The sequence below is a fragment of the Nerophis lumbriciformis genome, linkage group LG07, assembly GCF_033978685.3.
Source record: "Nerophis lumbriciformis linkage group LG07, RoL_Nlum_v2.1, whole genome shotgun sequence".
Lineage (NCBI taxonomy): Eukaryota > Metazoa > Chordata > Actinopteri > Syngnathiformes > Syngnathidae > Nerophis > Nerophis lumbriciformis.
Genome location: NC_084554.2, coordinates 29,382,527 through 29,410,396, shown reverse-complemented (window position 1 = coordinate 29,410,396; position 27,870 = coordinate 29,382,527). Strand labels below are relative to the sequence as shown.

Here is a 27,870-nt window from a genome sequence, read left to right as displayed (position 1 = left end):
TCCATGAAACTGTTTTTATCTAAAATGTTTCTCCTAAAAAGGAAATAATTTTGAATGTGATGTGTTTTTTTAATAAAACTTGGTTAAAAGATTTCACTATACATTATTTGAAAATTTTGAGCACATTTAAAAATACAGCTATGATAACCGTGATAATTTAGGTCACAATAACCATGATAAGAAATGTTCATACCGTGACATCCCTACTATATTATATATATATATTTATACATATATACTTACAGCATTGTTAGCTGACTTTTGCTAGCGCTAATTTACGAGTTAGAATGCATTAAAAAAAGAAAGAAGTGTGTGCTTGTCTCACATAAGGATTGTGAATGATAGGCAAAACAAAAACAAAAAAGTGCAGTTCCCTTTTAACAACAATACCTCGGCTAGTTGCAAAAGGTTTTTATTTTACCCGTCTCTTTTGTAAAATTACACCTACTGTACTGTTGTACTGTAATAGTGTTTACCTTGCGGATGGAGTGATGATCTACAGACTTGCAAAAGTAGCACATCAAAATATTTGCATTTCTACAACAAGCTTTTTAAATAAATATTTTACTTAATTTATTTTTCCTGTTACTTTATTTCCTTTTTCATAAATTATTTATTTTATTTCATTATTATTTATTTTATTTCATTATTATTTATTTTATTATCACCCATTTTATTTTACTTTGCCTGACACAGAAGTATACTGTATTTTTAGGATAGACTAAATCAGCATAAATTCTGCAGCCAGTGTTGCGGCTGCTTTTATTTCCGCCATCACATCATCTTTAACTTCTGTGAGTGGCTCTCGTGGCAGCATAGGTCATCTTACCGGCCACCCGCTCGTCTGATTCTCGATTGCCGTCATCTGAGTAACGAGCAAAGTCCAGAGAGTCCAAGGTGCTGATGCTGCCTGTTCGATCTGTTCAAAACAAAGACAGAGAGGGATGTTCCTGTGAGAATTGGAAACAGTGAAGCAGCATCAAATCCACCACTACTGGACATGGATGGTGTAAGGTTCCGCCTTTACAAAGGGCTCAGTTTGGAATGACTGATCTGTATTAAATATTAAATATGTATAAAAAAACTAACTGAGTGAGACTGACCTATTTCATTCCAAAATTACCCTTGTGCACTAAAACTCACACACTCGTAAAAATGTAAACTTTGTAACTGCACCCATGCTACTGCAATAAGAGAAAAAACAAGGGTCATCTGTGCCTCATTGTGGGAAGTTAGCAAGGCTGTGACAGCATCTTGTAATGTGAGTAACAGCATCTCCTACACATTTTATGATTTGATGCAGCTCACATAAGGGAATGTTCCAGCTTCATTATGTGTTGTGATTGTATGTTTATATTTGGCAACCATTGCAACAGGCAGGGGGAGAGGGTAGCACATCAATTACACAATTTGTTGTAATACGCTTGCAGTGTCTTATTGCGTTATGCATTGTATTTTGAAAACCAAACATTAGCCTCTATTGAATCAAACAATTGAGTCAATCACAGTATGTCAAACTGTAAAAGGAGATCCTGTTCTACAACCACGAGGAACAACATTCCACAGATCACATGATATTCTGAATACCAGATTATGGTAGTAAAGTAGCGTAACTTCTCTTCTATACTAAGAATGTTACATTATATCAGGGTTTTCCCCCCCTCACAATGTGTGGGTGGCACGGTAAGATTCTGTTGAAATCTGATAAAACTTTAATAAAATTACTCAACCTTCTACAAGGTGGCATTTTTCATTGGCGGTACTTGTAGAGAGTTTGAGAACCATTTTTATTTAAATTCCCTTCCCATCATATTTAACTCTGAGGAGTCCACAACCGCAGTCCTATTCCTTGTGTCAAAAGCACAGATTTAAAGGGGAACACCACTTTTTTGGCGGGGAATGTTGCCAATCATTCACAATCCTTATGTAAGACAAGAACATATATGTTTTAATTTTTTTATGCATTCTAAGTCGTAAAATGCGGCCAATATTAGGTGGCTATCAATGCAGCTAGTAGGAGTAAAGCCCTCTCAAAGGAACTAAAAAAACTGCCAAAAATACACCATTTACACCTTGTGACTAGAGATGTCCGATATCGGCCGATAAATGTGTTAAAATGTAATATCAGAAATTATCGGTATCGTTTTTTTTTTATTATCGGTATCGTTTTTTTTAAATTTTTTTATTAAATCAACATAAAAAACACATGATACACTTACAATTAGTGCACCAACCCAAATAAATCTTCCTCCTCCATTCACACAAAAGGGTTGTTTCTTTCTGTTATTAATATTGTGGTTCCTACATTATATATCAATATCTATCAATACAGTCTGCAAGGGATACAGTCCGTAAGCACACATGATTGTGCGTGCTGCTGTTCCACTAATAGTACTAACCTTTTACAGTTAATTTGACTAATTTTCATTAATTACTAGTTTCAATGTAACTGTTTTTATATTGTTTTACTTACTTTTTTATTCAAGAAAATATTTTTAATTTATTTATCTTATTTTATAAAAAAAATTTTAAAGTACTTTAAAAATGCCTAATTTGGACAACCATACCTGGTTGTCCAAATTAGGCATAATAATGTGTTAATTCCACGACTGTATATATCGGTTGATATCGGTATCGGTTGATATCGGTATCGGTAATTAAAAAGTTGGACAATATCGGAAATCGGCAAAAAGACATTATCGAAATCCCTACTTGTGACCTGAACATTAGCCAAGTATTTGCAATATTGTTATTATAAGCACTAACGCTATTTTTAGCCACGCCGTGATCACAGAGCGCTAACTAGCTTGTCCTGCTATATTGACATACTGAGCAGGTGAGCTGGTGACAGTCAATTCTAGATTATAAACCATAACTCTCATTTGGATAGTAGAAGAATGTGGCCATAAAGAAAGAAGTTAGTCAACTTTGATGTTCAATTTACACCCGGAGATGGCGAGAAAGACACGAAAAAAAGCTTGATTGCGGCAACCTTTTTTTTTTTTTATTACCTCTGGGTGGATTATGATTAATTCTTTATCTAAACGAGACACTATGACCATCCCATCTAGCGTCATCCCAGTGAGAGCAAATATTGTACAGTAAGTTAATGTTTTTATTCTGTTCTTAGTTTGTATTGATTTTTACCACTTAGAAATACTGCTGCGTGATGCTAAGTGTTTAACTAGAGCTAGATATGTTTAGCACACAGTTTGTAAAACTTGTAGCTCATCCTCTGCATATTCAGGCTCAAAAAGATAAGTTTATGGATCATAATTTGTCCCAAAGTAGTCTTTAATGTCTCTCATGAAGTCTGTATGATTGGTAGTGTTGTGTTGTTAAAAGGAAAAGTGAACATTGTGATGCATCTGAGAAATTAATACACTGCTGTATGATTAAAATGAGCAAAATACGTAAATATCACGTTATTATTAAAGTCCCTGATACTATATTACATATATAGTTACAGCTTGTATATAAAACATTGGAGGTTTTTTTTAGAGCGCTCAATGGGCGGAATAGAGCCACACCCAGTGGCTCCATTGTTAGTTGATGTTTGCTAATGTTTATTTACAAGCTAGAATGCATAAACAAAAGAAAATCATGTGTGTGCTTGTCTTACGTAAGGGTTGTGAATAATAGGCACAATTCCAGAAAAGTGTAGTTCCCCTGCATTCAAGTCTTTAAATGGTGTAAATTGGTCATATAAAACCAGTAATTTGCCATTGATTTCAGCGATAAAACATGATAACAACTTCTTTTTGGTAGAAAAAAAAGCTTGTTATCAACGTTTGCACAGGAAAATGGGTAAGCCAACCCTGCCGTCAAGTGACCAACTGACGCCAGGAAGCACATCACGCCTTTGAAATTCCCTCCAGGCTGAAACTTCAATGCGGTTATATACGGTAGAGCTTTGAAGTTCATTTTTACTTCTCTTTCTTTATTGGTAAGAAGGGTTCCATCTATTCATCCATTTTCTACCGCTTGTCCCTCTCAGGGTCGCCGTATCCCACATTAAACATAACATTTTATTTAAAGATACCAGACAGGGCATTTATCATAAAATTGGTGACGTTCTGGTCAGTGTTTTATGAAGCCGATTCAAATGCCAAGTCCATCCATCCATTTCCTACCGCTTATCCCTCTCGGGGTCGCGGGGGGTGCCGGAGCCTATCCCACATTAAAACATAACATTTTATTTAAAGATACCAGACAGGGCATTTATCATAAAATTGGTGATGTTCTGGTCAGTGTTTTATGAAGCCTGTTCAAATGCCATGTATTAACTGTAAATGTTTCTATGTATTTATGGTGAGGGCTATTGGCAGTTTAACAATATCAACACAATATTTCAAATTGTTCCATATTCTCTTTTATTACATACAATGGTTTGATCAAAACAAAGTGGATAGTAGACAATAACTAAACAAAAGCAAAAACTACTATGTACTACTCATTTGAATCCTTTGTTTTTGCCCTCAAGGTCTTAATTTGTCCAGGGAATTATTCCCTGAGTTTGAAAGCAATAACAAAAACAACAAACGATTATCAGGAAATAAAACAGCAACCTACTCACTCTTGTATTAATCAGATAGCGATACTATATATTGACACCACCAATTTATAATAAATGATAAATGGGTTGTACTTGTATAGCGCTTTTCTACCTTCAAGGTACTCAAAGCGCTTTGACACTACTTCCACATTTACCCATTCACACACACATTCACACACTGATGGAGGGAGCTGCCATGCAAGGCGCTAACCAGCACCCATCAGGAGCAAGGGTGAAGTGTCTTGCTCAGGACACAACGGACATGACGAGGTTGGTACTAGGTGGGGATTGAACCAGGGACCCTCGGGTTGCGCACGGCCACTCTTCCACTGCGCCACGCCGTCCAATTTATGAATTGATCCACTCACGTGTACTGACGGCAACAATGCTGACACACCAACAGATGTTATATTATACTATTTTTGGACTCTTATTGATCTACTTGTTAATTTCCTGTTAATAACTGCTTACTTTCTGCTGTAATACACTTCTTAAACTTTACTAGGCACTTATTTGTTGGTGTTGTTTAAAGCTAGCTTAGCAATTAGCTCGGCTACTAGCATTCCCACTCCTGGCTCGCTCTCAGGGTGTAACATGTTTAGCCTCACCCTCCAGTGATAATAGTACCTAAGATATTAATTTAGAGGAGCGGCTACACACATCATCAACTACCAACCGCTTGTCAGTCAGGGAACTTACTAATAAATACATTATCAGCCATGAATCGGCATGAAAAGGCATTGATCGCCACACAACCAAGTACGTTTTTACGAAAATTGGCCCATACTGATTGGTGGCTAATAGATCAGCATATGCCGACAGATTATATAAAGTCAATGTTTCCCATACATTCATTTATTACATATATTTGGACCACAAAAAATATATTTGGACCAACCTGTTACGGCCTTACTCATGAATATATTAAAATGGGACTGTCAGTTAATGCAGCTTATTGTTCATGTTTTTTTGCTCATATGAGTCATGGCCAGTGGTGTGCCGTCAGGGCCAGCAAGGCCTTCTCTGCTGGCCTAACATAACCAGACATCATGATCATAATTAAAGATAAAAGTAATTTTTAATTTACTTTCCCTAAATATCTAAAAGTATTCATATTCTCTTCATGTCATATGATGCTCCTTCCAGCTCTGTTGTTTTTAGTTTATAGAGTTTTCATCCAATCAGAATTCAGCTAGTTTATGTTGCCATGCTGTACGAAATCTGCCAGAGGTCTTCAGATTCAGCAATGGGGGACATACAGTTGACAGACAGTTGCAATAGCCAATCAGATCACGCGTTGTTGTCATTAAGGCCTTCTACATGGCCTAAAGCAGATATATAGTGATGGCAACATAAGAACTCCATTACCCAGTATGCCACAGTAGTGAAGAGCATGGCAGTAGCCCCGTTTAGGTTGTGCAGCAGAGGTTTTTGATGAGCACGTTGTGGAGTAAACTTTAAGAACTCAGTCAACACGTCTTGTCTGCATCTTTTATGATGAGACAAGACAACACATGTATTTGCAAGGCCATTTTCAAGAAGGATATTTAAAGAGAAACTACATCTTGTGAGACCATGTCGGCCAACCCCGGAAGCAGGCTCAGCTGTCGATGAAATGTGAGTTCAGATATTTTATTTCTTTATTTTTTCATGTTTAAAAGTTGTTTTTTTTGCCATTTTAATTTTGACAGCACCACATAAGCTACGTTTTAATTGCTGATGCGGGTTTATTGATTTTTAAATGCAACAGAAAATAACCCGTTTTGTACAATGCCCAGTAGAGCGTAAATGTGTTTCTGTATAGTATATCTCCAGCAATGGTCATGTGGTGACATCAATGATGGTATTTTGAGAGGTAATCTTTGAAGTCGGACATCACTGAAGGCCTAGGTGGGAAACGCATGGCCAGCCACTGGTCGTGGCCAATTATGCATATGATGTGATGGTGTCAATTACCCTACCGAAAAGCTACAGACGGATTACATATGTAAAGCCCCTGAATCTTAAATGAAGTAAACATTATGTGCATACTATGTCGGTGGATGTGTATACTGTTACCCCAATCCATGGCATGACCTCTGACCTTTCCAGAAAGGTATGCATTCATTTATAGATATTAATGACGTGTGTGATTACCAATTCTACAATATTGTATAGTTCCAGTGTTAGAGGTACAAGTGATTGCAAACCAATGTTAGACGCTTATGCTAGCTAGCACTAAGCTTTGATAGAATACATCAGAGACAAGCGATCGATAATGGCTACTGCTAGCATCCTTTAGCTACTTACTCAAGGCTCCACCCGCTCCGACTCCCTGATCTTTGGCAGGTGGCGTGCCGCTCTGCCTCTCGAAGTTCCCCGGGTTGGAGAAATAATCCCTCAGCCGCGGGAGCTCCCGACCCGCCTCCAACAGTTCTGTGTGGAACTCCAAGGCCGTGAGGATGTACTGATCACGCAGCAGGTGAGCGGCTATGACATCCACCGACAGCCGCGGCTCCGCACCGCCTGCCATCGCTGAGGTGGCCACGGAGGAAATAATAATGCCCTCCCCGTTTGGACTCGTTCGTTGGCCGCTGGACAGCAGCAGCGTCGGAGGCTCGGCGTTCGCGGACCGAGAGAAGGAGTTGCCCGGCGGTGGTCCCGGCGCCCCGTCACTCGGGCTACGCTCCGTGTCAACGGTCTCATTAGGTCGCCTTTCGCTCTCCTCCTCCGAATCACTAAGATTAAATGGGTTTATCGACGCCATGTTTGTACTACGGAGGCTGTTAGCGATCTAAACTAAGCTAAGCTAATGAGACCCTGCTTCCTGAATGGATGTCAAGCGAGCTGGGAGAAAAATCTCGCGTTAACAGTGATTAGCTTGTCGTCCCATGTCACGTGATATTGGCAGTAATGTTTCTCACAATAAAAATACAAATATCGACTCATTGTTGGAACGGGCAGCCAATTATATTATTAGCGAATAAAGCTAAACTGTTTTGCTTCATTATATTTTTTAATGTACACATATTAAAGCCGCGCCCACTTGCAAAACCGGAAGTTGATAGTTCAAAAACGTTCCAGAAGCGACTCATCTTTCTCTTTTTGAAGATCTTTGTAGATAGCCAGTGAAGCTTGATTGGTCAGATTCCCTGCCACTACCCATAATCCCAATCGGTACTGACAAAGTCACAACAAGGAAGTGAGGGACGAAACTAATCTTATTATAAAGGACAGATGGTTTTGTAGAAGCGCGTATTCAACCATTAGACCGATGGTGTTTCGTAACATCAAGTGTTTTTCTTTGGATATACATTTTTTGGTCATTGAAGAACATGAAATGAAGACAAAAGAAGTACGTGCGCGGAGAAGTGCTCCTGCAAGTGTCTCCCATTCATTCTGATTTTTAAAGTTAATCACAGGTAAGCCTTGCTATTTTAAGTTAAAGTACAACTGATAATACCTAACCCCCCGTCATAACCGCCCCACCCCCCGGATTGTAAATAACGCAATGTATATACTCTGATGATTAACTTGTGTGATGACTATTATGCTGATAGTATATATTTGTACCATGAATTAATTTACGTGGACCCCGACTTATACAAGTTAAAAAACTTATTCGGGTGTTACCTTTTAGTGGTCAATTGTACGGAATATGTACTGTACTGTGAAATATACTAATGCAAGTTTCAATCAATCAAAAAAAGTCATACACACTCTAGGTGTGGTGAAATTAACCTCTGCATTTGACCCATCCGCTTGTTCCACCCCCTGGGAGGTGAGGGAAGCAGTGAGCAGCAGCGTTGGCCGCGCTCGGGAATGTACGCTAGTCATGAAAACAGGCTTAAGTTTGCCATAACCATAAACCTTTCTATTTATCTGCAACGTGAACATGGTAACATAAAGATTGTTTTGCTCGTCAAGAGTCAATAGTAAGAAAAACTAGTGATACTAATTTGCTTTTCCTTGTATTGCAGACTCCATGTGGTGTTGATACTCTCACAGCTCAAAATGAAGATGATCACCTTTTTTTTGGTTGGACTGACAGTCCATGTCGTCTTCTTCCTGTCCATCTTTGACATTTACTTCACCTCTCCTTTGGTCCATGGCATGACACCCGTGGCCACACTTTTGACTCCACCTGCCTCCAGACTGGTGCTGATCGTGGCGGATGGTTTGAGGGCGGACAGCCTCTTCACTCCACTACCCAACGGCTCATCCAGAGCTCCTTACTTGAGGTTAAGAAACTAGCAGAGAAAAATGGACAGAGTTGTATTTGTCAATCTCTTCTATGTCGTGTCCATGAGCAGGAGCATTATCGAGGTAAAGGGCACCTGGGGTGTTTCCCACACGCGTGTGCCCACTGAATCCCGCCCTGGTCATGTCGCTCTCATCGCTGGCTTCTATGAGGATGTTAGTGCTGTTGCTAAAGGTGTGGAACACAAAAAATCTAATATTGTATCATTTGGCAAACATGTACTCCTGTGATCTGTGTCTGGCATTAGGTTGGAAGGAGAATCCTGTGGAGTTTGACTCTGTGTTTAACGAGAGCCGCCACACTTGGTGCTGGGGCAGCCCTGATATTCTGCCCATGTTTGCAAAAGGTAGCATGCATGCACATCTACATTAAAAGAACATATATTAATAGCTTAAGTATGTGGTTTTGTGCAGGTGTCAAATTGCAGTACAATACTAAACGATCACTAGTTAACGTACTGTTCGCGTAGCGGATGGTACTATACATTTTAGCAACCTTTTTGTTGCACTACAACACTATATAAATATTATTCTTAAAAGTAGTCAATGTTCAGCTTGTATAGCCAAATAGTTTCATTATACCCTGGAAAAGACTCAAGACAAACAATCATTATTGGCAATAAAAGTGTAGTCAAACATCATTGTCTGGTTGTATGAGTGCTGCTGGCACTGGAGAGCTGTGGTTCATAAAGGAACATGTTAACCTGTACTGTGACATTGTGAAGCCTCATGTTGGGCCGCATGCAGTTTTCCGACATGACAAGACCAACATACCTCCAAGCTGTACACTGACTACCCTAACTTAGTTTAGATTAATTCCTATAGTATTGTCCCTTGAGAAAATATCACAATGTGAATGTCATTGCAAATATTTTCAAGTGTTTTTAATTAATTATGGACGGCGTGGCTCGGTTGGTAGAGCGGCCTTGCCAGCAACTGGAGTGTTCCAGGTTCTATCACCGCTTCCGCCATTCTAGTCACTGTTGTTGTGTCTTTGGGCAAGACACTTTTCCCCACCTGCTCCCAGTGCCACACACACTGGTTTAAATGTACCTTAGATCAGTGGTCCCCAACCACCGGTCCGGTCGACGCATTTGCTACCGGGCCGCAGAGAAACATTAAATAATTTAGGACTGCATTTTCTCTTACTTGACTTTCGCCTGTTCCACCAGACACACCAATAAGCTTGTTTATTGTATATAGATGTACAATAACACTCCTCATAGGAAGTTGCCATTTGTTATATTTGTTATAACTTTAATTAATGAACATATAAAATATAAATGTGACTGATTGTAGCCAAAGGCTGATTTGCGTCTGCATCCCATTGCAAAGAAACAAGCCCAGGGCTCCCTCTAATTCAGCGTTATAGTGAGTTGTATTTTTCTTGCACTTATTTTTGCTGTATTTATCTGGCAAAGCCGGTCTCTGAAAACAATGCCTACATTAAACCGGTCCGTTGTACAAAGAAGGTTGGGGACCACTGCCTTAGATAATGGGTTTCACTATGTAAAAAAAAAAAAAAAAAAAAAAAAGGGTCACTAGAGAAAAGCGATATATAAAATATAATTGAAATTCACTTTACTTCACTTCAATACACTTCACTTCACTAAATGTAATTCCAGGTGCGAGTGGAGACCATGTGTACACCCACACATATCCAGCAGCCGAGGAAGACTTTGCCTCCACAGATGCATCCAGGCTGGACAGCTGGGTGTTCACGCAAGTCAAAGTGTGACATGAAATAATCTATACAACATTGTATTCTATTTTACAACAACCTGCACCTCTTTTTCTCACTTAGTCATTTTTTCAATCAGCGAAGTCAAACCCCACTTTGATGACCAGTCTGCTGGAGGATAAGAATGTCTACTTTCTGCATCTACTGGGCATTGACACAAATGGACATGCTCACAGACCAATGTCACAGTCAGTTCTTTATTCATTTTCATGTATTTTAGAAATGCAAACCTCATCTATGTATCTTTCCTCCAGGGAGTATCTAAACAATATTGGCCTTGTAGACTCTGGTGTGTCAGAAATGGTGGCGATAGTTGAAGACTTCTTCAGCCATGATGGCAGAACCTCCTATGTGTTTACCTCAGATCACGGCATGACCAATTGGGGTAGCTTGGCATTTTATTTTCTAGAAATGTCGTAAGTCTTTGAAGTTCTTAATCCATGTGTCTCCAGGTTCTCACGGTGCAGGACACCCCTCAGAGACGCTCACCCCATTAGTGGTTTGGGGGGCAGGAGTGCAGAGCCCCCACAAAGTGACTGAAACTCAGCTTTATAATGATGGCTACTTGCAAGGTAAATATTGTTATTTTATTTATTTGCAAGGTAAATATTTAATACAAGTTTGACTGCGATGTATACTGTTTTCTTGACTGTTGTCTGTTTTATATTTGCATAGACTGGAAACTGGAGCACTTTAGAAGGGTTGATGTCAATCAGGTATAGCATGTCTATGAAGGTTCTCATTCATCCAGGTCATTGTCATCTCAGGGCATTAAATCGAGCGCAACTGGACTGCTTGGTTTGTCTTGGAAGACGTTTCGCCGCTCATCCGATTTAGTCCGGGACTACATCTGACCAATCTAAGTCTATGAGCACGAACTGATGAAGCCTCCTTGGATGAGCAGTGAAATGTCTTCCAAGACAAACCAAGCAGTCCAGTTGCGATCAATTGAATGCCCTGAGAAGGCCCTTTAAAGAACATTCTCTGTGTGCTAGTGGTAGTGAGCATGTTCCTAAACAAGATTTTGTTTGTGGCCCCATTTTGGTCTTTGATATTACTTATTTATTGTTAATAGACTCCTGAAGAGCACCCACCTAACGTCACCACCTCACATTTACACACTTTTTTTTTTTTTTTTTTTTTTTACAAAATACTGCCAACACAGTTGATATAAAGTAACCAGAATGTGAGTTTTAAATAATACAACCTGTCATTATTTACTTAAATATGATTATAAATCTGTCAAGTTTCTCTTTACTTTATAGTGCAAGGTAGATATTGTCTCATTTATGTGAGATTATCATCAGTGGATATTAATAATCATAATAATACATCAATATTATATTATTATTATTGCATCTATTGGGGTTAAGTCTCCCTTTAAAAACTAGTGACGCCTCTGTTTCGAACTTTTATCAAGGGTCTTTAAACGCACCACAATCTATGAGATTCAAAAGTGAAATTTAAACATAACTTTGTCTGATGCTGCCACTAATAAAATTAACATATTTTTACATTTTCTTCTTTCTTCTATCGCCAAATGTTAGTGTTGTGTGTATGCATAAATATGAACTTTGATGACGTTATGACGTGTTGAGTGAACAGTTAAGTGTACAATGCTACCAGATGGAATTAACCATTTTATATTTTTGCAGAGGGGCTTAGGTAATGTTACACAATCCTAATTTGATTCAAATAACCTTATTATTGAATTTTGACAGCAAAATGGATGTTATCTTAACTTTTGATGTTGTCTTTTATAACTAACAGATTTAAATGAAATAAAAAAAATCTTCAAATCTTTGTGGCCCCCGAGTGGTTGTGGACTTAAACATCCGCATAGAGTGTTTATACCACAGGCCGGCCCTGGCCTTATCTATAGAGATTAGAGACACTTTGTTTTTTGTGTTGATTGAGAAACGTCTTACTGATAATAGAACTGTTCTTTTTATATACATATATGTATATTCTACAGGCTGACATTGCTCCTCTCATGGCTTCGCTCATCGGGGTACCCATTCCCGTCAACTCTGTTGTAAGCCATGTTTATTTTTTTATACATGTTTTTATTATTCTTCCTATTTTATCTATACATTTGTGTCTTAAGGGTGTGTTGCCGCTCCTCTACATAAACAACACAGACCAGTTTAAAGCGAACTGCATGTATACTAATGCAATTCAAATACTGGAACAGTTCAAGGTGAGGCGGCCTCTTGCTCTGCTTTTTGATGACATTTTTAGCATTTGAAAAGAAAGAAACAACAAAAAAGCCTTATGAAAGCAATGAAGATGAATAATATGCAATGTAAGTATAAATAAGTCAGTGACAGTTTTTTTTGTACTTTTTTTTTTTTTAGATGAAAATGAAGCAGAAAAAAGAGACAACGTTATCGTTCCTCTTTACGCCTTACCAGTAAGTGTGACTCATACTGTAAATGCTCAAATTATATTATATATGTAACAATTATTTTTTTTAAACTTCAATAATAGATTGGAGTGCATGTCAAAGTGACAAAGAAAACATATATTTGACCTATTACTGTAGTCATTTATTAACACATACATCGCACAACACAGCATAAAAAAGAACCAATGTTGTAATAGCGGTAAGAAGCAAACTGTTTAGCCAGCATTTAATACTCGGCTGATGAACAGTACTTCAATCAACATTTTAAGGGACATGCAGAGGTTGATAAAGTAACAAGCATGACACTTACAATAAGTGTTAAAGGGAAATTGCCTTCTTTTTGGAATTTTGTCTATCATTTACAATCCTTATGCAAGACAGGAACACACATATTGTTCTTTTTTTAATGCATTCTAAATATTAACTAAATGCGATCAAAAGTCTGCTTACAATGGAGCCTTTGGGAGTCTATTCTGCCTATAAAAGCCCTTAAAACACATCCAAACGACTCTATTAAAGTTCTATATATACGATATAATGGGTACATTTATAATAACATTTCATATTTACATATTTTGATCATTTTAAGCATACGCCACTAAGTTAAAAAAAATGCATCACAATGTTTGCTTTCTTCCCTACTACATCACTGACTTCTACTCTCTGCAGACTTTATGAGACCCAACAAACATAAGAAAACATCACATACTGTACAATGTCTGTTGTCATTGGGATGTCTACTGATAGAATCTTATTATAGGGCCGTTTTAGATGAAAAATGAATCATAATCCTCGCAAAGTAAAGGGCAGGGAACCAAGCGTCTTTGTGTGTCGTTTTTGCCACTTCCGGGTCTACATTGGCTGTCAAAGTGGACCAACATGTCGGATTACATCCTCGTCTTTTTACTATCCAGGTGAGACGCATGATTTGTAATCTACAATTAACTTCCACGAGTAAAGGAAGCAGCTTACCAGTTAATGATGTCAACAAAGGCACACATGTTAGTGATCATGGCGCCACTATAAATACCGGTAGTTTGTCTGCGTTAGAACTTATAATAACAATATCAGTAATATTGGGTCAACATTCAAGTAAATATAAATGTAGTATTGTTGGCGCTTTTTGGATGTTTTTTTATTGTTTTTTTTTCTGGTCAGAATGGAGGACTTTTGTTTACGTTTATTTAGAATACATTAAAAAACAAAACACATCCGTCGTCATGTCTTTCATAATGATTGTGAACGACAGGCAAAAAAAAAAAGTGACCCCTCAATTGCCGCATTGAGTTGTCCCTCGCCGGTCGCTACATGGCACTTCGAAGTTTGCGGCTTCCCACAACCATAGATTTTTTTAAAGCATATTTCATGTAAATGAAGCCCTTTAAAGTATATATATGGCTAAATAAACTAAAAACATCCATTCTACAGTAGTATAGTCAACAAGATGAGAGAAAATCAATCAGAGCGCGCTGTTCAGTATCATGGCCACTGATTGGCTTAGCCTCAGCGAGCATTACCATAATGGATTGTAAAGGTGACTATGTGGGTGTTATTTCATGTCCAGAGGTCTCTCATAATTTTAGAAATATATTTAGAAGGTACTAAACAGGTATATTATGTGTTAACTATGAAAATGTTTGACTTATAATTAGTAATTCCTGCTTCGCCGTAAATAATTTTTTACCATGGTGAGGCATGGCACCAATAAAGGGGCTGTTGGTAACCTTTATCTGGATGCCTATAGGCCGTTAACTTTCCAGTGTGTTTCAGTATATATCATATATACATAGCTTTTAGTATGTATTGACTGAACTGTGCCAGTACGTAACATGTGCATGCGCATTAGCTTTGTGTTGTTAGCTAATGATAGCGATTTGGATGAGTAACATTAGCTATCCTTAAATGTATATTCTATTTTAACAACAACAATACTTCAAATCGTTATTTACTTCTCTGGGACTGCTTTTTTATTAAATCAAGATATATGTTTTATGAAACCACTAATGGTAACATAAGCAAGCTGGTGGTGTTCTTGTTTAACTTTTTGGTTTGAAAAATGTAACTCTGAGCACGTTGCAAACAGCAATAAACAAGTGTTTACTGTGTGTCTCTGATAATAATAATAATGATTAAATGTTGTTTTATGCACTGCTTATATTGTATTGTCTCTGTTTATCAGACCTCTGACTAAGTCAAAACAATTAGAATTCATCCACAAAGCAAGAATACTGATGCAGCTGGAAAATTATGGAGAAGCTGTGAGTATCACATATATAAGAAATAGGAAATTGTATTAATAGTTGTTAATTTATGTTCCATTCCTGTCTAGATCTCCCTCTGTCAATCTCTGATATCCCACGCTCTTGAAGGCCTCGTTTACTACCATACCTACGACAGGTTCTTTTTAGGTTGCAGCGTGGTGCTGGGATTTGTAGGCTGGATCTCATACGTCGTCCTCGTCATCCTGAAGACTCACGCCAGCCTCAACATGCACCCTGATATCCTCACGCAGGTTTGATTCAGTCCAATAACACCCTCCGACCCCCAACTTGTCGCTAAGTTACAATACGTTCATGCCATCCACAGAATCCCAGTCGTACCTTGCTGAGGCTGTGTGTGTGTGTCACGGTGGTAATCAGTGTATTCCTGCTCATCCAGAGGAGTCCGATCACTTACTATGTTTACTGTTTGCTGCCTGTGCCTGTGTGGTACTCTGTTCTTAAAGAGTGAGTATTTCACCAGTAATAATCATCAAGGTATATAATATTTAATGTAAGCATAAGGGTTTGAACGCATCAATTGCATCTAATTTGCCTCATAGGTACTACTGGCTGTATTGATATGCTTATCTGACCACACTTACATTTTTCATTAAGAACATTTTCCGTATTCATAATTGCAGCAATGCATAATCGCTTTCACTTTCTATTTCAGGTCTAAAACACTGACAGACTTGATTCAGGTCGCTCCTGCACTGCCACTCTGGAAATGTCTCGGCTACTTTGTGTTGGTAGCATTCGGCATTGAGCTACTGGTACTGTTCATTTTAAAGCAAAGGTTTTTCCTTCAGTGAGGTTACAAACTGTACCTTTGCTGCCCCCAGGTGGTGAGTTTCTTCCATCGCGCCGTGCTGACAGTGGGCTTGGCTGTGCTCTCATTGTGGCCGATGCTGTCAGGGCTTTTTGGGAAGGCCAAGGTAAGCTTCTGTCGTCAGGAAATGTCTATGTGGGTCTATTTCCTTTAAAACAGAAGTAAAGACAGACATAAGAAACACCACGGAGTATGCCACGTCATTACAAACTACAACAATACAATTATTATATTCATACATGTTTTGGTGCATGGTAGTAGTTGCTAGTGAGTGTATTCAGAAGTATGTTTATCTCTACCCAAGTTCCGATCATTGAACTGGTTTCTGGGATGCCTGTGTTTGGCTGCATTCCCGCTGATGCCTGTTGTGGGAAGAGAGCCGAACATCAATCTGGTGTGAGTATTTGAAACTATAGAAATGATTAGGTATTATCAAAACATTGTTTTAAATGTACAGCTGAATTGGTTCTGTGACGCGCTCTTAACTCAAAACACTTGTATCTCAAATCGACATCTTCCATTGAAATGAATCAAAATCAATTTAATTAGTGTCCACCAGCCCAAAAAAGAACCATTTTAACATGTAAAATGTATTTTAGAAAGAAAAAATAACTTTTGGATAACAACCATTGTATGAAAACACAACTATATAATGTAGTACTAATAACTACAGTAGTTTTATGAAGTAGTGTAATAATAACCTTGGAGAGTGGACATTTACGGTATCTCCTTCCTGCTTCTTCTCTATCAAACACACTTATCAGCAGCTTTTCCATATTTTCATGGATACATGTCTGCCGTTTGGATATTTTAACATTCTTGACTGGCGTTATACTCATTCTGCTTCAGTATGGTGCAGATTAGCAGTGATACACTCCAATTGCTTCGCTAAGTTGGCGAAAGGCTCGTCCATGTTTTTGATGATTAATTTCTTAAATTCAATGAATACAACCGCTTCTTCTTTTTAGCACTGTCCTTCACGCTCACTTTCCTATTTTCCACGGTTGGAAAACAAATTTATGTCCACCTTTTGCTATAAACTAGCGATAGAGAGTAACACTGGATGTGTTGGTCTAATCATGCGGGTTTCACTGTGACATTTGCTATGACTACCTCAACTAACATTTTGAACTCAAATTTCTGCTTGCAACTTTAAGCATAATTAGCAGAGCGACAGCTCTTATCTCAAAACACTTAAGTTGCTGCACTCAAGTCGAGGTATCACTTTATTTATCACTTGATTTATTCCAAATTAATCTATATTATATTTATTTCATCCATGCATCCATCCATTTTCTGGATCAAATCAAGTTAAATACATTATAAATACATCTATATATTGTAATTGATGGATCAAGGATATAATTGAATGTTAAATAGTAAACACAAAAATAAACATATTGTCAAAGGCAAGTACTACCGCTCTAACAGTACCAATCAAAATTAATTCAACAAATAGCTTAACTTAATTAAGTTCAATACGAAATATATGTTGACATTGATTTTATGAGGGCTGTCAAAAATAAGATGACGTGTGATCAATCACAAAAAGTTATCTTTACCTTAATTGCGGATGGTTAGCTGAAAGGTGTGTTGTTATAGAATCAGTGATCCGATCAATAAAAATATGTCAGTGCAAACATAAGTGAGAAGAGTCCGACTGTTGTGCTCGCTGGAAAATTTTGCATAAAAAAAACCCCAGACTCAACTGTAGATATACCGTATTTTCCGCACCATAAGGCGCCCTGGGTTATAAGCCGCGCCTTCAATGAACGGCATATTTCAAAACTTTGTCCACCTATAAGACAAGTCTTATAAGCCGCATCTAACTGCGCTAAAGGAATGTCAAAAAAACAGTCAGATAGGTCAGTCAAACTTTAATAATATATTAAAAACCAGCGTGATGTGGGCGCGCACGGAGTCGTATATCAACATGGACGGAGCTGCGTGAAAAAAGCCACCCGGCCTCTTCGCGTAAACTTACCTTAACCACTCGCTCATCTTTTCTTCATCCATCCCTTCGAGTTAGCTTTTATGATGACGCCGGCTGGAAAGGTCTCTTTTGGCAAGGTCTTCCTTTTGAATATCACCATGGGTGGAAGTTTCTGGCCATTATCATGGCAAGCTAGAACCACAGTGAAGGATGACTTCTCATTCCCTGTGGTGCGAATATTCACCGTACGTGCTCCCGTTGTATCCACAGTGCGGTTCACAGGAATATCAAAAGTCAGTGGAACCTCGTCCATGTTGATAATGTTCTCTGGACGGATCTTTTTTTCAGCTATCTTGTTTTTACAATATGCACGGAAAGTAGCCAGCTTTTCTTGAAAGTCTTTAGGCAGTTGCTGTGAAATAGTAGTCCGTGTGCGGATGGAGAGATTGCGTCTTTTCATGAACCGAATCCCTGTCGCTTAGTAGGAGCCATTTTGTGGTCTTTACAGATGTAAACACACAAAGGAAATGAAACGTAATATCCGCGCGCTTCTTCTTCTTCTACGCGGGCGGGTGGTTGCTTACAGTAGAAGAAGAAGCGCTTCCTGTTCTATGGGGGCGGGTGCTTACCTTGGCGGTTGCTTGCGTAGAAGAAGAAGCACTTCCTCTTCTACGGGGAAAAAAGATGGCGGCTGTTTACCGTAGTTGCGAGACCGAAACTTTATGAAAATGAATCTTAATATTAATCCATATATAAAACGCACCGGGTTATAAGGCGCACTGTCAGCTTTTGAGAAAATTTGTGGTTTTTAGGTGCGCCTTATAGTGCGGAAAAAATCTGTTGGCAAGTTTTGAACAAATAAATGACGTGCATTCAAGTAAAACACTCTAAAAAGTTTTTCCGTAAGACATTCTGAAAATAAAATTGCAATCGTGTTCAAATATTGGGGCCTTTTTTTAAAGTTAATTTAAATTATGCAATAACCTGTGATTAATCCAAATTCAAAAGTGTGATTAAACTAATAAAAAAAAAAATCATTTCAACTTAAGTGTATTTATTTAAATTGAATTTGTTAAAAATAAATAATTTGTTGTCATGATTTTTTTGAAACATGTTATTCATCTTTTTTAGAGCATGTGCAGGTCTCCTCACTCTTTTTACATCAGCTTGTTTCCTCTGGCCGTCCCACAAGAGGACACCACTGCACACTAATGATAAACAGCAGTTTGTCATCCAGGTAACTGTTACATCTCAATATAATGTTGTGTGCACATTTAATACAATGCGCCGTCATTGAACAGATGTTGCATGTGGCCGTGTGTGCGTACGTGCCCTCCCTCACACACTCCAGCCTGCAGCAAAAACAGGGTCTGCCTCTTCTCAATCAGATGATCAGCTGGGCCACATTGGGTAGGCAACCCATGAGCGACTGCAACTACTTTGCTTAAACTAGAGACTTACCATCTCTTCTTTAGCATCTTCCATACTTGTTCCACTGATGAGCTCCACTCGCCTCTTTCACCGGCTTCTCAGCATATTCCTCTCTCTCACAGCCACCTACTTGCTGCTTAGCACGGGGTAAGATGGCAAACATGGTGGTACTACATGGGCAAAATGAAAGAAGATATAACATTTGAATCACAAACTTATGTTTTGGATTTTTTTTTTTAAATTATATTACATTATAAGTAATTAAGATTAACACAATTTCTCACCCAGGTCAGAGGCTTTTTTCCCGCCAGTGTTATCCTGGTTGATGTTTGTGTGGATCAACATTGAACAGGAAGCAATGCTCGCTGAAGGCTTATCTGGAAGACAAGAGGTATAATAATAATAATAATAATACATTTAAATAATATCTGTGCATCTCAAGGCAAGGTGAGCATATTTTGTGCAACACAATCTATATAAAAAAAAAAATTTTAGTGGAAAAATACAATCTTGACCTAAATTAAAGATGACCCAGACTCTTAATTTTTGTCGTGGCTGAATTTGAGGTTTTCTCCGTTTTTCTTGTTGACAAGTTATCCGAGTAACTGGGCAATACTTCTGCTTCTGAAAAACTCTAACCTCAAGACATGTCTTGCAGCTTTCCACTATTGATTTCTCCGCCAGCATTGACATCTCCAAAATTCGCCAGCTCAAGTTGGATGACATCCGGCGATCCTATTTCTTTGTATCCTCAGCATAATTTTCAAGCTGCAACACAACAACAACAACATAATTTTATCCTTCACTGCATACTTTCCTCAGGTTTTTTTCATAATAACAGCTTTTTTTGGCACTGGAAACATAGCATCCATTAACAGGTATGTGGAGGATAATTGTGTAGTAAGGGCCTGCTAGATGTACAAAACCCAAAACCAGTGAAGTCGGCACGTTGTGTAAATAGTAAATAAAAACAGAATACAAGGATTTGCAAATCCTTTTCAACTTATATTCAATTGAATACACTGCAATGATAATATATTTAATGTTGAAACTTAGAAACTTAATTTTGTTTTGCAAATAATCATTAACTTAGAATTTAATGGCAGCCACACAATGCAAAAAAGTTGGCACAGGGGCCTTTTTACCACTGTGTTTGTTACATGGCCTTTCCTTTTAACAACACTCAGTAAACATTTGGGAACTGAGGAGACCAATTTTTGAAGCTTTTCAGGTGGATTTCTCTCCCATTCTTGCTTCTTGATATCCTTTACACACTGGTTTTTGATGCAGTACCGCCTGAGGGTCACAGGCATTCAACATTGGTCTTGCCGCTTGCATGCAGTGATTTCTCCAGATTCTCTGAACCTTTTGATATTATGGACCCTAAATCCCTAAATTCCTTGCAATAGCTCGTTGATAACTGTCTCGCCCATCCTTGTTTGGGAATGACTGAGCATTTCATGGAACTGCTTTTATACCCAATCATGGCACCCACCTGTTCCCAATTAGCCTGTTCACCTGTGGGATGTTCCAAATAAGTGTTTGATGAGCATTCCTCAACTTTATCAGTCTTTTTTGCCACTTGTGTCAGCTTTTTAGAAACATGTTGCAGGTATCAAATTCCAAATGAACTAATATTTGCAAAAAATAAAGTTTTCCAGTTCGAACGTTAAGTATATTGTCTTTGCAGTGTATTCAATTGAATATAGGTTGAAAAGGATTTGCAAATCATTGTATTCTGTTTTTATTTACGATTTACACAAAGTGCCAACTTCACTGGTTTTGGGTTTTGCATAATGAGAACAAGATGCATATATGAGAAAATTTTTCTCCTTTTTAGCACTAAATTTATAATTAAAATTACCTCCTAGCTTTGACCCAGCGTCTGTTTATTGTTTCCTGACGGTCTTCAACCCTTTCATCATGGGAGGGTTGATGATGTGGAAGGTAAGACGAGCACTGATCGTTGGTCTCATAAATTAAAAAAATTCAATAAATATATCATCCTTTTTTAGGTCATTATTCCATTCATAATCGTGATGTGTACATTTGAGACCATCCAAGTTACAACGCAGCTGTCATCGAGAAGGTAACATTTTATTTAGGACTATTTTAAATTAACAATAACCTTGATAAATCATTTTTTAATACTAATCATGTCTCAATCAACAGCTTATTCCTCATAGTCCTTGTTATATCTGACGTGATGGCTTTGGTAAAACCTTTAACGTTAAAAATTTCCTCTCCTCACTTTAATTCCAAAACTTCATCTGTGTTATATTTTTGTACTCTACTTTCAGCACTTTTTCTTCCTGGTGCAGGACTATGGTAGCTGGTTGGACATTGGCACAAGGTAAAGTGTCCATAGTGTCGAATATATACATCTATTTTCTTGAATTTCCTCACTGCGCTTCCTGTTCCTCACACAGCATTAGCCACTATGTGATCGTGATGTCAATGACCATCTTCCTGATGCTTCTCAGTGTGGTTACACACATCCTCACCTCGCAAAGACTGGTTCTGTGGCGTACACGCAAGATGCACTTCCTTTAAGTAAACAGAAGTCTAGTTAAGCCAGACAGTTAGTGTTTAGGTGGTTGTCTTTCAACAATATGGTGGATGTATTTCATATTCAGGGGAATGTACTGTGCTACACAAAAAGTCTTGTGTGATCCATTTTTTAACTTAAGCAACAGCGGTGAGTAGAGTAGCCAAAAATTGTACTTTAGAGCTCAGTTACTTTAAAGCAGGGCTATTAAACTAGTGGCCCGGGAACCAAATCCAACCCAAAAATGACACCATAGGACCCCAGGTTCAGTTCGAAACTTGGAGCATTTTTGCAGCAAATTAATAAAAACACTAGAGTTCTTCTGTTGTAAAGAGGAACTTGGAGCACTAAACACATTGGCAAATTCTTGCATTGACATTTTAACCTGGCTAACAAACAGAACACTGTGGTACACACTTGTGGTGTACGTAAATAACTGAGGTGTTCCTCAAGGCACCCCTTTGAGTACTCTCCTTTTCGGCAGTTTTTTTTTGCAATATGAGTTATGTAACTAAGGGGTTTGCTGGAGCTTGTTTACTTCACATGCAGTTAGTAGTCATTCGTTCAACTTCTTTAGTTACACTAGTAGTGCTCCTCAAGTTTCCATTTTAGGTCTTTTCTTTTTCATCATTTGGTTAAAAAAATTTGTGAGAGACTTATTTTTTTGCAACAGATTCTTCAACTGCTGTCATAGATATCATCTTTGACTAGCTTTTTTGCCGAAAGTCCTTCAAAACGGCAGAGCGCTCCTGTAACTGGCAAAATAAATAGACAAACATCCAATGTATACAGTTGAGGAAACTGGTTTTTCGGAATATACAAAAAAAAAAGAGTAATAGTGAAGGGAGAAATCCGGCCCCACAGTCCTTAGCTTTCTGGAATTGTGGCCCCCAAAACAACTTAAAAAGACACCTTTCTGTTTTCCACTATAGAAACAGACAATGAAACTTTGTTCTATTCTATTCTTAGTTGAATATCCCTGCTTTGGTGTAATATGAGTCAAGTAAAAGAAAAAAGTACTCATCCAAATAACTCCCTTAGTGTAAGTATTTAGTGAAAAAAAACTACTCAAGTATCAGTAACTACTACTGATATAGATATAAATGTTATTTTTAATAGTTTGTAAGTAAACATTGACCTCGCCTTAGTAGTTTGAGTGCGGTCATGTAACTCCCAGGATCTGTTTGATTGGTGAAATGGAGTCAAACGTCACTAGTGCTTACGTTGGATTAGATAAAGAGTCATGTGACATTGCCTCCTGGAAGAAGTCTCTCTTACAAGCCAAAATAGTTTGTCTTTGCAAGATGTAATCATTATTTTAATATTATGACATGGGGTGATTGGCATAAAATTCAGTGTAACAAAGTAAAAGTAGTGTTTCTTCTTCACAAAAATACTCAAAAGTAAAAAGTATGTTGCATGAAACTGTCTGACAAGTACAATTTACTCAAAAGGTTAATTGGGTAAATTTAACTGAATAAATGTAGCACATTACTACCCACCTGTGTTAATAGGTTAAAGGACACACATTTAGGTAACTTATTGTGATTTGCAAAGAAATATAGGATAAAGTGTGACGTGTTTGTCATTTATTTTGGTACATCAATGACACTAATGCAAAAGGGAAAAAGACGCCATTGCAAAGTTATTAACTATCATTTACCTCAGCTCTGTATTGTATGCATATGTATTTAAAGAATAATGGAACGTTTTAATCATTACTTACATGAACGCTTTTTTGCACAAACCTATGTTTTGTACAGGAATATTTTTATATTAACACTTTTCAAACTGCTACTTGAGAAGAGTTTGGACTGAGAACTATGTTTGGTAAGGGTATTTTTTCTTCTTCATACATGCAGCACTATTGTGTTGAAGGGAAAAATTGTCCATATTTTTAATTGATGTGCTGTAATAAAAATGATAAGGTCCAATTTTTTTGGGCCTCGGATCTGATCCGATTTTGAGTCCCGAGTCAATACTTTGACAATAGATAATACAATTGAAAATGATTTATAGCAAGGAACTAAAGTAAACACATCTATATATTGTTGTAAATCTAATGATGCATTACATTTGTGGTATTGAATGCTACATACATTTTTATAACAAAATAAAGTGGCTGGTGCACAATAAGTAAACCAAAACAAAAAGTTATATTGGTTCACATTTAAATCGTTTGGGTTTTGCCCTCATAACCTTCCTGCATCCAGACATTTACTCCCTGAGTTTGTAAACAATAACAAAAATGACCAAAAAAAATGATTTTGTAATAATAACAACAAGAAAAATATATATATCGATTTAAAATCATTTATTAACTGATTCCATATAGCCATCAATAGTATAGAAATCTGGATTAATCACCCCTACTTTACATTGAAGCTTTCGCTTTTTGTGTCATCCTGCTCGGTGTGTGTGTGTGTGTGTGTGTGTGTGTGTGTGTGTGTGTGTGTGTGTGTGTGTGTGTGTTTGTATAGTTACTCTCCAGTTAATATGATCATTGTTGGTTTATTCATTGGTTTTATTGCACTGAGTTATGTGATGTGACATATTTTAAACCAAAAGTGTCACTAATTTAAATGACTGGACAGGCGAGAGAAGAAGAAACAGATGTTTTGAGCTGAAGTGACATTATTGGACACATAATAATGCCAAGTACTGTATATAAAGTGAAGAAACAAGACAGCCTGATTGTCACTACTGACTAAACAAACTGCTCCTATAAAAAGAAAAAAACTAAATTATTTTAGTTTTTATTATGCAGTGGTTACATGTTCTTTATAATCAACTGCACAGGAAATGTTTTCAAAATAATTTGAAATTGAAAAGGTTTATGATACTAACTAACAATTTGAGTCACATTATGTACATTTGATGTTATCACTTCCCATCCTTTTGATTTTGGGACTTTTTCAGTTTATAATTCTGATAAGCAACAGCATGTGCTGCAATGTGCCTTCTGTTTTTTGGGGGGGCTGTCATCATCATGCTTCCACATTACAGATACTTCCCTTTTGTCTTACTCCTTGATAACTTATGTTGAATTAATATGTTCAGTACAGTAGCAACGCTAACCCAACAAGGGACTCCTCCCAGTAACCCCACCCACTCGGCAGATGACTTTATGAATTAGTTTAATAAGAAAATGTAACTCATTGGAAAGGAGATTAAAGACAACGGTTCTATTAACACAGATACGAATGTATATACGACAGATATTGCCCTCCAAAATAGTCTCTCTCTTTTTGATGAAATAACAGAGGAACTTCTGCGGCGTGTAAATGGGATAAAACAAACAACATGTTTACTTGGCCCACTTCCCGGGAAACTTATTAAGGAGCTGTTTGTAATATTAGGACCATCAGTGCTAAATATTATAAACTAATCACTTTCCTCTGGCACTGTTCCCCCAGCATTCAAAAAAGTGGTTATTCATCCTCTGCTCAAAAGACCTAACCTCGATCCTGACCTCATGGTAAAATACCGGCCGGTGTCCCACCTTCCCTTTATTTCGAAAATCCTTGAAAAAATTGTTGCACAACAGCTAAATGAACACTTAGCATTTAACAATCTCTGTGAACAATTTCAGTCCAGTTTCAGGGCAAATCACTCTGCGGAGACAGCCCTCGCAAAAATGACTAATGATCTATTGCTAACTATGGATGCTGATGCGTCATCCATGTTGCTGCTTCTTGATCTTAGCGCTGCTTTCGATACTGTCGATCATAATATTTTATTAGAGCGTATCAAAACACGTATTGGTATGTCAAACTTAGCCTTGTCGTGGTTTAACTCTTATCTTACTGACAGGATGCAGTGCGTTTCCCATAATGTGACCTCTGAGTATGTTAAGGTAACGTGCAGAGTTCCACAGGGTTCGGTTTTTGGCCCTGCACTCTTCAGCATCTACATGCTGCCGCTAGGTGACATCATACGCAAATACGGTGTTAGATTTCACTGTTATGCTGATGACAGCCAACTCTACATGCCCCTAAAGCTGACCAACACACCGGATTGTAGTCAGCTGGAGGCGTGTCTTAATAAAATTAAACAATGGATGTCCGCTAACTTTTTGAAACTCAATGCCAAGATAACGGAAATGTTAGTTATCGGTCCTGCTAAACACCGACACCTATTTAATAATACCACCTTAACATTTGACAACCAAACAATTACACAAGGCGACTCAGTGAAGAATCTCGGTATTATCGTCGACCCAACTTTCTCATTTGAGTCACACATTAAGAGTGTTACTAAAACGGCCTTAATATCGCAAAAATGTGTTCCATTTTGTCCACCAGAGACGCTGAGATCATTATTCATGCGTTCGTTACGTCTCATCTCGTTTACTGTAACGTATTATTTTCGGGCCTCCCTATGTCTAGCATTAAAAGATTACAGTTGGTACAAAATGCGGCTGCTAGACTTTTGACAAGAACAAGAAAGTTTGATCATATTACGCCTATACTGGCTCACCTGCACTGGCTTCCTGTGCACTTAAGATGCGACTTTAAGGTTTATACTTGCGTATAAAATACTAAATGGTCTAGCTCCATCCACTCTTGCTGATTGTATTTTACCATATGTCCCGGCAAGATATCTGCGTTCAAAGAACTCTGGCTTATTAGTGATTCCCAGAGCCCAAAAATAGTCTGCGGGCTATAGAGCGTTTTCGATTCGGGATTGGGAATAAAAGCAGCTTCCATGAAATTCTCAGTCATTCACAAACAAGGATGATGTGAGGGTCACCACCTTGTGATCAAATGCGTGAGCAAATTGTTGAACAGTTTAAGAACAACATTTCTCAAGCTATTGCAAGGAATTTAGGGATTTCAACATCTACGATCCATAATGTCATCAAAAAGTTCAGAGATCCTGGAAAAATCACTGCAAGGCCGAAAAACAACATTGAACGCCTGTGACATTCGATCCCTCAGATGGTACTGTATCAAAAAGCGACATCAGTGTGTAAAGGATATCACCACATGGGCTCAGGAACACTTCAGAAAACCACTTCAATAACTACAGTTCGTCGCTACATCTGTAAGTGCAAGTTAAAACTCTACGATACAAAGCGAAAGCCATTTATCAACAACACCCAGAAACGCCGCCGGATTCACTGGGCCTGAACTCATCTAAGATGGACTGATGCAAAGTGTAAAAGTGTTCTGTGGTCCGACGAGTCCACACTTCAAATTTTTTTTGGGAACTGTGGACGTTGTGTCCTCCGGACCAAAGAGGAAAAGAACCATCCGGACTGTTCTAAGCGCAAAGTTCAAAAGTCAGCATCTGTGATGGTATTGGGGTGTATGCATGGCATGCAAGGCATGGGTAACTTAAACATCTGTGAAGGCACCATTAATGCTGAAAGGTACATACAGGTTTTGGAGCAACATATGTTGCCATCCAAGCAACGTTATCATGGACGCTCCTGCTTATTTCAGCATGACAATGCCAAGCCACGTGTTCCATCAACGTGGCTTCATTGTAAAAGAGTGCGGGTACTAGACCGGCCTGCCTCGCTCCCATTGAAAATGCCTAAAATACCACAACGGAGACCCCGGACTGTTGAACAACTTAAACTGTACATCAAGCAAGAATGAGAAAGAATTCCACCTGAAAAGCTTCAAAAATTGGTCTCCTCAGTTCCCAAACATTTACTGAGTGTTGTTAAAAGGAAAGGCCATGTAACACAGTGGTAAAAATGCCCCTGTACCAACTTTTTTCCATTGTGTTGCTGCCATTAAATTCTAAGTTAATGATTATTTGCAAAAAATAAATAAATACGTTTCTCAGTTTGAACATTAAATATCTTGTCTTTGCAGTTCATTCAATTGAATATAAGTTGAAAAAGATTATGTATTCTGTTTTTATTTATGAATTACACAACGTGCCAACTTCACTGGTTTTTGTATACATACAC

The 27,870-nt window shown here is 38.0% G+C and overlaps 3 protein-coding genes across 7 annotated transcripts in view; 1 reads left to right on the top strand and 2 right to left on the bottom strand.

The window, feature by feature from the left end:
* Positions 1 to 7,496, bottom strand: part of relch (RAB11 binding and LisH domain, coiled-coil and HEAT repeat containing) — a 47,355-nt gene extending 39,859 nt beyond the window's left edge. For 2 of the 4 annotated variants that reach the window (XM_061958723.2, XM_061958724.2), the window contains exons 1-2: positions 6,845 to 7,496; positions 830 to 919 (exon numbers count right to left, since the gene is read on the bottom strand). In XM_061958723.2, coding sequence (XP_061814707.1) covers positions 830 to 919; positions 6,845 to 7,301 — 547 coding nt within the window. In that variant the 5' untranslated portion in view covers positions 7,302 to 7,496. The remainder of the gene's footprint in view (positions 1 to 829; positions 920 to 6,844) is intronic. The other 2 variants (XM_061958726.2, XM_061958722.2) reach the window with 2 other exon arrangements.
* pign (phosphatidylinositol glycan anchor biosynthesis, class N) lies at positions 6,923 to 27,808 on the top strand. Of its 2 annotated transcripts, none has more exons than XM_061958728.2 (29): positions 6,923 to 7,016; positions 8,515 to 8,775; positions 8,848 to 8,969; positions 9,043 to 9,141; positions 10,420 to 10,526; positions 10,599 to 10,723; positions 10,790 to 10,920; positions 10,988 to 11,107; positions 11,211 to 11,251; positions 12,511 to 12,570; positions 12,643 to 12,735; positions 12,893 to 12,948; positions 15,122 to 15,200; positions 15,272 to 15,454; positions 15,529 to 15,668; positions 15,877 to 15,976; positions 16,046 to 16,138; positions 16,337 to 16,428; positions 19,097 to 19,202; positions 19,267 to 19,375; positions 19,441 to 19,543; positions 19,685 to 19,787; positions 20,055 to 20,141; positions 20,219 to 20,274; positions 21,268 to 21,343; positions 21,412 to 21,485; positions 21,569 to 21,611; positions 21,697 to 21,749; positions 21,826 to 27,808. In XM_061958728.2, the coding sequence occupies exons 2-29, from the start codon at positions 8,549 to 8,551 to the stop codon at positions 21,947 to 21,949; spliced, it is 2,802 nt and encodes a 933-aa protein (XP_061814712.2). In that variant the 5' UTR covers positions 6,923 to 7,016; positions 8,515 to 8,548; the 3' UTR covers positions 21,950 to 27,808. The 2 variants fall into 2 exon arrangements, with proteins under 2 accessions (XP_061814712.2, XP_061814711.2); XM_061958727.2 differs by lacking the exon at positions 6,923 to 7,016 and adding an exon at positions 7,749 to 7,956.
* Positions 19,447 to 27,870, bottom strand: part of LOC133605413 (uncharacterized) — a 646,046-nt gene continuing 637,622 nt past the window's right edge. Inside the window, exons 28-30 of the mRNA XM_072913499.1 lie at positions 20,036 to 20,164; positions 19,681 to 19,773; positions 19,447 to 19,566 (exon numbers count right to left, since the gene is read on the bottom strand). The gene's annotated coding sequence lies outside the window, so the exon portion shown is untranslated. The remainder of the gene's footprint in view (positions 19,567 to 19,680; positions 19,774 to 20,035; positions 20,165 to 27,870) is intronic.

Bases quoted from the DNA above. Each gene is read 5' to 3' on its own strand.
- pign (XM_061958728.2), top strand. From the start codon at position 8,549: ATGAAGATGATCACCTTTTTTTTGGTTGGACTGACAGTCCATGTCGTC. The intron at 8,970-9,042 runs GTGTGGAACACA...GTCTGGCATTAG, and splicing joins TGTTAGTGCTGTTGCTAAAG to GTTGGAAGGAGAATCCTGTG. The intron at 21,486-21,568 runs GTAACATTTTAT...CTCAATCAACAG, and splicing joins ACGCAGCTGTCATCGAGAAG to CTTATTCCTCATAGTCCTTG.